General features: G+C 39.2%; 1 protein-coding gene across 1 annotated transcript in view; it reads left to right on the top strand.

Moving 5' to 3' along the window:
- Positions 1-475: 475 nt before the first annotated feature.
- Positions 476-11,702, top strand: part of pak4 (p21 protein (Cdc42/Rac)-activated kinase 4) — a 31,256-nt gene continuing 20,029 nt past the window's right edge. The window contains 3 exon segments of the mRNA XM_034115921.1: positions 476-946; positions 10,558-10,794; positions 11,403-11,614. Of these exon segments, the coding sequence (XP_033971812.1) occupies positions 10,594-10,794; positions 11,403-11,614 (413 nt within the window). The 5' untranslated portion in view covers positions 476-946; positions 10,558-10,593.

The following is an 11,702-nucleotide window of genomic DNA, read 5'->3' as shown; positions in this document are numbered from 1 at the left end:
TTCTCCTTTGCTGTGTTATTGATCATTGGAAACTGAATTTATTTTGGTTATGGACTGTTGTTTTGATTACAAATATAATAATTGGTGTATACTTATTGTTAGGTTGGACTAATTATATCTACCATATATATTTGTTTGCTCTGAAGCTTGTGATGTTCAAGTATTCAAATCAATTAATTTTGTATAATTAATATTTCCTAATTAAACTTAATCTTTAATATGAAATCATTATTATTTGTAGATGTTTGTATTGTTAATCTACATTTGCAAATGAACAAAGTAGACTACTTTTACAAACGTAAAGGACCTGAATACTTGTTCCTGCAGGAAAGGTAACGGTTTATCCCTGTGACATTTATTTCAAACGTATTTGACCGGACATACAGTAAGGGTGCTAAAAGTAATACCCGTGTCTCTCTCTCTCTCTCCCTCTCTCCCTCCCTGCGGTGACGTCATGATACTGGGCCGCGTTTTGCTGAAACCATAGGAATGCGACACACTTTGTATTTACAGTCTAAAGCTACGGCACTTTTCTATGTGAATGTTCACATTCTATTTTTATCCACAAATGTCAACCTGTGTTCCGGTCCGTTTTTTGATGAAGACGTGTCGACGCTTCCGACGGTTTCACTGAGTTTAATTTGTTCGCGGAAACAACCTTGTTGCTGCAGGGAGTCTGTTTCCCCTCCGTCCTCAGCTGCGTTTCCGACATGACATCAGGTGGATAGTGTGCTGCTGTACTTGGGACTACAAGTGAGTAGGCTTCTCCCGACGATACATAGAGTTTTATTCACGGATTTATTGCCGTTTCATACTTTAACTACTCGTTTTATCGGGCGTAAACCAACATGTTCAACTTCTGGTAGAGCTACTTGGACCGAGCGAAAGTTCATCTGGGCCACAACAACACAACTCTGTTGGTAACATCGCACAGCATGGATTAACAGTGAGTCCGACAAAAAGCATAATAATAACTTTATTGTGTGCCTTGTGTGAAGGGTGGGAGCGAGGGGTGATCTGTTTCACATCGAGAGCCCTGTTGGACTGCCTGTGTCTGCCTGACTGTTACCATTGAAAGCTGTTACTGACTGATCATAATGTGTGTGAGTGTCAGGCAGCTGCTGGACTCCCGGTCATCCGTCTCTTTGCACAAGTGCTGGTGACACACGGAGAGGAGGGGGAGCGCAGGTTGTGGTAGTTATTCACTGCGTATCTTTGTTTTAAACACAGAAGGAAGTTTGGTTGCTCTTTTGTGCAGGAACAATGCTTTTTTTATTGTATGTATCTATAGGGAGTAGCTTGTAGTTCCTTCTCTTAATGAGCTATGAATATATAGAGGATGGTTTTGCCAGTGCGTGATACATGTTATGCTTGTTCAAGTTTGAGTGTTGTAGGGACAGACATTTAGTTATTTCTATGGCAAATATTGAAATATATGATTTTTAAATGGTGTCCTTTATTTCTTCTCTCTTGTTGCCATTAGTGATGTACAAACACTCACAGATGGGTGTTACAACAAAACAGATATCTTCATTAGCTTGCATACCTTACATTTAAAACAATGTAAATTGACCTGACCTTGACTCAGGATTGTTGTACATATAATAAACTGATATGGGATTGAATGAAACATTATCACATCTTCACTTCCCCTCTTAATTGCAAATGTGGTTATTAGTTTATAAAATGACTATTGCTTTTCAGTGAGGATTGTCTTTGCGGACCACACAACAAATATAAGTATGCATAGATTCAATGATAGTCAACAATAACAATATTGGGGGTTTGCTTCTTCATTCATTTTGATTTGCAGCCTACTGAAACGTGTGTCTGAAATGTCATCTTAGAAACAAACTAAGGACTCCAGATGGTCTGGAGTCAAATACATAAGTGTAAAATATATAGTTTCAACCAGATATGTTTCATCATGTATGTGCTATGATGAAAAACTGAAACCTGTTATCTCAGTTCAATGCAGCGTCATGTCATGGGAACTTAAGTAGGCCCAGTGTAACAGCCAGTTGTGCATCTTGACTACCTAATTGACCATAATAGTAGACAGATGTTAGCGGGCACTCAGTCTTGTATTAAAGCTGAGACTGCCACTCATACACAGTATTTTGAACCAGGGGTGGAAGAAGTATTCAAATAGTTTACTCCAGTGAAAGTGCCATAACAACAATGTAAAAAATACAGCATTATAAGTTAAAGTCCTGCACTCAAATCCTACATTTTCAGTAAAATAATCTTTAGGGAAAAAAAATAGAACTACTCATTCTGCTTCAAAATGTTTCTTATTACTGATGTGTGTTATTTTTGACATTATGAGATCGGTAATACTAATGCCTTAATAATACTGATGTGGCAAGTTGTTAGCAACAATTAGCTGTTGTAGCTCTTTAAGGTGGGGCTAGTTTTGTATACTTTTATACTCAAGTATAATGACCTAAAAAGTGCCCTGTAGCACAGTACAGTACTTGTGTCCTTTCACCACTGATGTAGGCAGGCTGATGGTCGTAATCAGTAGCTCTAAGGTCACACGGTGTACGCTATGTTTGCAATGCACTTTATACATCTGGGAAACGCTGGGAGAGAAGTGTTGCCCTTGGTGTGTGTTTGTGTGTGTGTTTGTTGACGTGTGTGGTTTCAGTAGTGAGAAAAACAGGCTATTAATGATCACCCCTGATTCAGCATTAGCAAGCTAATGTAAGAACACCACGACAACGAAGGTAACCTGACTACTGTTGTCTGCTGTTTAGCATGTCATTCTTTAAATCGTGTCTCACTGAAAAGCTAATAAATGTGCTTTCATTTCATAACTTTGCTGAAAGCTGAAACAAAAGGTCGACTAATACATTAGTAACTGTTTTATATTATCTTAAAATTAATATCTTCGGGTTTCGAAATTGTAAACAAGCCATTTAAAGATTTCACCTTGGACCTTTTTTCACTTATTTCTGAGATTTGATAGATGTAATGTTCTTTGGCCTTGGCTGGTAGCTCTGTGTTGTGTACAATTGCTCTTGGAAGGTGACCAGCCCTCATTTAGAGGCAATTCTGAAAATGTGGTCAGCTGCAAAATGTGGGGATTTATCTCACATTGTGGCCCTTATGTGAACAAGGGAGTTTTTATGCATTAATGAAACGTATTCCATGGTTCCAATAACATCCAAGTTGTGCAAGGGAGCGAGTCAGCAACAAACATTATGGCCTCTAACTTGTGGTCACGGAATATCAGTGTACGTAAGGCTACATATATATTAATGAAGATTACCATCCATAGATCTCTTTTGAATCACCATGTATTAAATGGAATTTGGAAGTATTTGATATTTTTTTTATAGAAAGATGATTTGCTCAAAAAGAAGCAGGAGTGGAAGCTCTTCTTGACAAAAGAAGTTTTCTTTTCACAGATTATCTTAAATAAATAAGTACACAGCCTTATTTGCCGTGTTACAAGTTGTTAATAAGGTAAAATACTCCTAACCAAATCTCGGAAGTGAATCACCTAGTCCACTATGATTTATTTGATCTATTTGAAGTGTGTTTACATTGGTCTTCTCAAGCCCTGAGTGTTGTTAGTCTTCTTAGGAAGATAGTTATGCAAGGTATGTCTCAATGGAGCCGCAGACAGAAAATCATTAGAGCGGAGGAGTGTGATGCATAGCACGCTCTCTTTGAGGTGGCTGATGCTGATGATGTGTTTACAAAGTAATGCGTTCATAGGCTTATCAAAAAAAGCAGATCAGTAGTAGTAACCTACTTATGTGAGCTCACCACTGTAGAGATAATACATTTGGTAATGGCAGTTGCAATATAAACTCACATAAGTGTAATGGATCCATCAGTGTAATGGATTTTGGGTGTCAGGTCATTTTTGATTCACGGTAGTTAAATCTAAATACCATTTTCAAATGTTTATCAACATTTGAAAATTATTCCTGTGATTTTGTTTTCAACCGTTCTTTGTCATAACATGTACAAAATGTAATGTTTTCTAAAAACAGATCACTTTTCAAATAACATTCATCATATTGTGTAACATTCGCTGTTCCTATTGCAACTTGATTCCAATTTGGTGGCAAATTTGAGCAACAAAGAAAACCAAGTTATGTTAAAAGCAAACCACCATATACAAACCCCAATTCCAATGAAGTTGGGACGTTGTGTAGACATAAATAAAGAGAATACAATGATTTGCAACCTACTGTATATTAAAGTGCACCTATAATGCAATTTTTAGGCATATATTATGGGTCTCAGATATATACAAATATATAAAAACATGTCTATGTGTTTTTCTCAAAATACAAACAGATCATGCATTTTAGAAATCCCTCATACCCCTCTATTCCAGCCCTGTTTAGAGAAACGCGGATTTTGGGTCCTTAGCTTAAAAAAAAAAGAGGAGGCGGAGCTAATGCCTGATCAGAATTCTACCGGAGATAAAGTTAAATTCTGCTGTGATAACACGCCATCCTGTTCTAAACCACATCAAGGATTATTTCTGAAACAGTATGGAGCTCAAATGCTTTTTCTCTTGCGGGTTTATCACAAGGTGAGTTCCTTTTTAAATTTCCTGCTTTTTAAACACATGCTCTCTCCAGTACAGGTTAGCTCTGAGTGTTAGCGATGCTTGCTAATGTAAACAAATACCATATTACGTCCAAAACACGTCAGGCATTGTTTCTGATAGCAGCTCTCTGTGGGTCCACCATCCGAAATTACTTCATATCGGCAGCAAATCTGTATCCGCTCGTTGTACCCCCGTTTTTAAAAGATGTGGGTACGGAGGAAAAGAGAGGGTTTTATTTTCTGATGCTGCGTGAGTTCCCAGACACTCCGGGGACACATATTTATGTATAAAAGACATCAAAAAGTGCATTTTGCATGATAGGTCCCCTTTAAATTGAATACACTACAAAGACAAGATATGTAATGTCCAAACTGATTAACTTTTGTTTTTTTGGAAATATTCACTCATTTTGAATGTGATGCCTGCAACACGTTCTAAAAAACCTGGTACAGGGGCAACAAAAGTCTGGGGTTGTTGAGGAATGCTCATAAAACACCTGTTTGATATTAACACGTGGGCTCAGGAGCACTTGGGAAAACCATTGTCAGTTTAGTCCGTCGCTACATCTACCAGTGTGAGTTAAAACTCTACCATGGAAAGCCATATAAGCCGTGTAAGGTCGGAAAAAAACAACTCTGTTTTATCCTCAGGCATGGGGCGTTTATCATGAATCTTAATTAGTAGCTTGGCTTTTAAACTAATATCTAATGCCATAACTTTATAGTGAGAATGTATATCAAAGTGTGTTTACTGTGACAGAGCACCCCTATCTGTTGAACACATGTTGCTCTATACACCCATGGCAGGGGCAAATTGCACATCTGTGAAGGCACCATTTAAAGGATTTGCAAATCATTGTATTCTGTTTTTATTTATGTTTTACACAACGTCCCAACTTCATTGGAATTGAGGTTTGTAAAAAAACATCATATCATAAGTTATTTGTCATCATTTAATCAGTCATCTGTTTTGATCCTTTGCCATTGTGATTTTGGACATACTCAGGCATACTTCTGTGTTTATGAATCATTAAGCAAAGTCAAAGTAAAGCACCCTTATGAATTTTGATCTCTTTTCAGTTCCATCCACACCTGTATCTGTGTAGCTTGTAATAGGGTTGTGACTGACGGTGTCTTTTTTCTGAGTGTGGACCACCCGTGCATAACACTTGAATGATGCCAGAGGACAGCGGCTTCACCCAGAGCTTATCAGCCTGCTCTGGCCCACTGAGCAGACAGGCTTTCTCACTGTTCAGCCACGCATACATGAGAGAGGGAGGGAGACAGAGATGAAAAAGTGGGAAGAGGGTGGGAGCCTATTAAAGGGGGAAGGAGAGTAGAAAGAGAGTTTGAGGGTAGTGGTGGGGGTGATTCGATATGGACTTTGAGTAGGCGGGAGGGGAAAACACAGGGAAGCTATAACTCCTGTGATTGTTGTGTTCAGGGAGGGATTCTGCTTGTTTGTCTCTGCGAGAGGAGACGTCCTTTTATAGCTTCTGGTTGACTCGGTGTGTGAGAGCATTAAGAATGTTTGAGTGTGTGGCAGAGTGCAGCAGTGTTGCTCTTCCACTGTATTTATCCTCCGGTTAAAAACTGTGCCTGTCCAAATCCATATACCTTTTGCATAATATCTTTTATATCTTGACTTGTTCAGTGCATATGTTTCCTCCTACCATCCTTACTCAGAGAAACAATATATTTGTGTGACATTTACAGTAAGCCCTGTTGTTTAAGCCAATACAGTTTAGTTTCAAGTAGATGCAATAATTGGAACATGATATCTGCATTTCTCAATTGAAATTGAAAGTATTAAATGTTTCAAATATTAGTAAATGTGTCATATTATATTTAAAGAAATGTGTCTCCACAATTTTATTTCTGAGTAATATTGTTGTGAAATCTAGTTGAACAGCTATGCAAATGATCTTAACAGGTCCTTAAAGTTGAAAAGTGGACATACAGGGAGCTATTCAACATTGTGGGAAAATTGGGTATTACAGTCACCTAAAGAAAGAGTGATTTGTGAAGACCTGGTTTGAGTCTTTTGCTTCTTGAGCCATTTGTTAGTTCAGTCTTTCTTTCCTTTTGAAAAGTGTCAGTAAGAGCAGACACCTGTTGCTCTCATCGTGTTGTCTGACACTGTGGTTTTCACTTCCTGTTTTATGGTGTCGGGGTTATGGAGAGGGTTGTGGTCAGCTGTTTGTGCCGGGCGGGATTGACCATACACCTGCTTCAGCTGTAAATCACTCTCCCTGGCTAAATCCCTGGAGATCACTTGTTCCCCTAACACCTGTCCCACTCTCTATCCGTGGGTAAAAAGGCTTGTGTCCTGCTCGAAATATATACTAGTACATTTGATATAAAACTGAATTAGCCATAATCTTTAGACTCAAAATACATTACTTAATAATCTGCTTTAATTTACATTTATTTACATTCTCATCTTTTACATTCGTGTGCTGAATGGGCTGTATAAAAACAAACTTGTATCACATTCATGTGCATTTATCGTCTACAGAATTGCAGACCCAGATGTAAAGCCCTCCCACTCTTTATGTTTATTCATACTTCAAACAGTTAACTCTGTGCCACCTAAGTTCTCTCTGAAAACAAACACTTTGAGGTCAGAGCTCTGTGATCTGTTAGCTCTTTGCCTACGTAACATTGAAACTTTATTGGCCTGTCTTGGCTCTTGACAGCAGCAGTAACATCTTGTTTTGCACCCACAACTCTTCAAGCTAAGAGTTGCACATATCTCCAGATGCAGAAAGAAGCCATGAATTTGAATGCAGCAATCCTCCATGATCCCCCGCCAGACCGCTGTCTGTGACTCTGAGACGCACAATGTCAATCTCAATACCAACGTGACTGATTTACGCTTTGTTTAAAGCTCCTTACGCTTTCAATAAAACATTACAACTCAAAACATTAACTGACAGCTCTAACTATTCTCGTCTTGCCCATTGTGGTTCTAATCATACTGTAGGTGCCTGCATATACAAACGTATTGGTTCATGTTATTGTACTCTGTAGGTAGTAGGGATGGGAATTTGAAAGCAAATGTATATTCGAATATTCGACCCCCAAAAAAACGGTTAACCGATTAACCGAAATGTACATATCCTATAAAAAAAAAAAAAATGTGGGAAAAATGTAAAACAAATTTAAAACATTTTTTAATTGTGAAAAATAAATAAATACATGTTCAAATAAGTAGTCAAATGTATTGAACTGGTGATCACAGTTTGAACAGTTGGCAGCTATAGGCCTACAGCTTTCATGCTTAAAACATAACTTGGTTTTGTGATGGATTTGGACATAAATGCGAGTGAAGTATAACCGGACGCGAGAGAGAGAGAGAGATCAGCACCTGCAGCTCTGCCCGCTGTGAGGGACCGGTGAGCGGAGCCCTCACAAAATATTCATAACTCATATTCTCATATTCGAATACCTGAATAATTTCGAATATTCGATTAATCGTTCCCATCCCTAGTAGGTAGTATGATTTCTCCTGCCACCTATTCCAGTGTTCATTAGTTGTATCCTTCTAAAAGGCAGTAGTTGCTATGTGTCCCAGAGCTCACATGCATTGATTGGCTGTATTGCTGTCTCAGTCAAACACTAATGATAGTCCTCCTCAGTGATGTATACCCCTCTGCTCTGTTGTCACCACACTCATTAGGACTGGAAAGAGGCATTTATCATTAGTGTTGTAACCCCTCTGTTATTACATACTTTTGCTAGGGTTATAGAATCCAGAGTTGGTAACAGGGTGGAGTAACTGAACATGTGGTAATGGAGCATGGATCATTTAATGATGTGAAATCACTTTTTAAATATGAAGAAACTGGCATTGCATCAATAGTGAACAATCTGATGTAATTTATTTCGAAAAATGTCTATATATTGTGTTAGACCTGCTGCAATGTAGCTTTATTCACCAAACATTTAAGGATGACAGTGAGAGCAACAGATAGGGGTGCTCTGTCACAGGAAACACACTGAAACACACTTTGATATACATTCTCACTATAAAGTTATGGCATTAGATATTAGTTTAAAAGCCAAGCTACTAATTAAGATTCATGATAAACACCCCATGCCTGAGGATAAAGTTGTTAGGAGTTGTTACCCCTTACATTTGTGTGAAAATGTTAGAAGTTGGTAGGTGGGTTGGTGTATAAACTACTGTCCTGCTTGCTTTGCACCATTTAGTAACCAAAAGTCAAGTGCACATATGATAAATATATCCATATTATCAATGAATCCTGATTTTGTTTTTGTGTGTGTTGAAGTTGTGTGTTGTTGCTGTCATTGTTGGCTAGGATCCCCACTTTTTTTGGTGTGTTCCTGGGCGGGTCCTGCTTGACTTCAAACACTCCTGCTGGTAGAAGGCTTTATTAATGCTGCACACTGTGAGCTCTGCAGCATGACTCATGACCTCTAACTGATGACCCGCCCAGATCCCCTTCTTACTCCACCCACCGTCCTCCTTCTACTCCTCACATCCGTGCATTTATTCATTGTCTTGTTTTAGACTTCCCCTGTTTTCTGTTCTTTGATACAGTATTTTAAAGAAAAACAATAAGAGAAGGCTCTGGCAGAACTCAACAGGCCCCTCCGCTCCTGTTGGCCCCTCTGGTCAGCTGCCCAGCAGGGCCTGCTTTTGCTCATAACACACTGATCTCTATCCAGCCTCTGTTTGACTACTGGGAGTGTCTCCTTTGATTCCCACTGACAAACAGCAAGGTTGAGTGGGAGACGGTTTAGACTCAAGCCAGAAACGGTGAGCGGTGTGCTCTGTGTTAAACAGGATAGTTTGTGATTTCAGAAGTCTTCCTACATCTGCAGGTTCATGATTCAAGCTTACCACAACAGCAGCAGAATCATTTGGTTGTACTCATCATGTGGGTTCGTCCGTGATGATGCATTTGTTCTGGTCATTGATTGATATCTGTACAAAGTGTGGCAGTAGAAACAGGTGCATTTCACAGTGCAACACTGGAGGTTTTTATGTTGAATTTGAAGAACAAACCTTCCTATTTTGCAGGATCTTTTACCCACACTTCCCCAGAAATAGAAACAATCGTATGAAAAGTACGGATGTTATAAATAAAACAATTGAATAACACTAATATCAGTTATTGTTGTACTTTTCCTACAGTGACATCTCACAGTGTCTTCTGTGGCAAGAGACATGGTGTTGAGTGCCTGATATTTGGTCCTCCTAGTTGATATTCATAGCACCTCGCCATAAATACCATCCTTGTTGCAGCCATCAAATATCAAGTTGTCCTCAAAGGTAAATGTCACCAGGCAATATGTTTAGATACCAGGGCTGGGAAAAAATTCTCAGAGGCATCCTCTCACTTTCCCTGGAGAATAATAAATAATAAAGGGTGCTTCTGGTTTATGTTTCAGCCAGTGAACTGTCAACAGCAGACTGGACTGTAGTCAGTCTAATACATACACGATAGTGTGTATTGTACAGGAAGTTGCTCAGAGTGACAGTCATAGTAGCATGAGACGGGAAGAAAAGCTGCAAGTGATGACGAGGAAATGTCTCCTTCAGATTGCCGCTGTGATGTCACCCCCCTTCAGGCTGGTTACATTGTTATGCCCATTAGGAAATGCTGGAGCAGGAGCAGTTGTCCTGTCATTAGTATTTAGAGGCCAGCACTGAGCCTATTGTTGGGCCTGCTGATGACCTTCAGCTAAAGGTCACATCTGCTTTAATGCCAGTACACAGCTTAGTGCTCAATGGGCTGAAATAAACAAGTTGGATGGTCATTTATTTCCTGAACTACACACAAGCACATGTTTTGTATAATGGTGATGTGAGTTTTGCAAATACAAGTATTGAGTGATTTCTGAACTTGTATCGTAGTGCATGTTTGGCTTGTTTTACATATGCCACAAGATTTAGATGTCTTCTCAGTCTTTCCTGCTAACCATCCTCTCTTTTCTCGCTCCTCCCTGCAGGTCTGATGCTAGGCTGCAGCTGCCACAGCCGCCATCATGTTCACCAAAAAGAAAAAGTCTCGGATCCAGATCTCCTCTCCATCAAACTTTGAGCATCGCGTACATACAGACTATGACGAGCAGGAGCAAAAGTTTGTTGGTTTGCCACGGCAATGGCATTCTCTCATCGAAGACACTGCCAAAAGGCCAAAACCCTTCATCGACGCCACGGTCATCACTACTGTAGAGCCACGCAAGGTGGGAAAAGCAAGGAATCTAATCAACAATCAAGTCATGGGCTTATCAAAACGAATGTGTTAAACATACCAGCTGTATTTTGACTACATTATACAACATTTGTGTTGGATGATGGTTTAATAACATTACATTTGAGATTTCAACATGACACCAAAATGTCACTTGCTCCAAAAAAGAACTAAAGGAGAAATACCAAATAATGAACACACATGGAAAAAACAAGATAATTACATTAGAGAACAACAAGTTAAGGAAAAATGATTGTCATTATATTTCATCCCAACTCATGCGTGCTACTACAAGATTCTGATGTTAAGCTACCCAAGACATTTACTTGTTATCTTAATTCTTAGATATTTATAAAGTTGGTAGCACTTAATGAAATTATTATCTGTAAAGTTTTGTATGAATGATTTTATTCTGTAACTAAATAGATTTTTTTTTACTGTGATTAGAATCATATAATAGTGCCAATTTCTCATTCATACCACTTTTAAATAGATAAATGGTTTTACCAAAACGGCTAATTGGGATGACAAGCTTTTTATATTACGGCCTCTCATGTTCACTATCCACAAATCTAATTTAATTTTTTTTAATATCTCCAGACAATTGTGCGTGGCAGCAAGCTGGGAGTGGACGGCTCTCTGACATGGCTGTTGGATGAGTTTGACACCATGTCTGTGACACGCTCCAACTCCTTGCGACGAGGCAGCCCCCCAATCCATCCTCGCAAGGACTCAGGCTCTTCAGGAGGAGGGGGGCAGGAGAACGGAGATCCTGACCACAGACACCACCCACACCCGGACAGACAAGACAGGTACAGAGTCAAACTGCAGCATCTTATCTTAATGATGGAAACGGGACCAAAGCAGATGTTATGTCAATACCAGCCGATGAGGCATTTC

Source organism: Trematomus bernacchii, unplaced genomic scaffold, assembly GCF_902827165.1.
Source record: "Trematomus bernacchii unplaced genomic scaffold, fTreBer1.1, whole genome shotgun sequence".
Taxonomy (NCBI): domain Eukaryota; kingdom Metazoa; phylum Chordata; class Actinopteri; order Perciformes; family Nototheniidae; genus Trematomus; species Trematomus bernacchii.
Note: the sequence above shows the minus strand (reverse complement) of the source record. Positions and strands in the feature narration are given on the sequence as shown.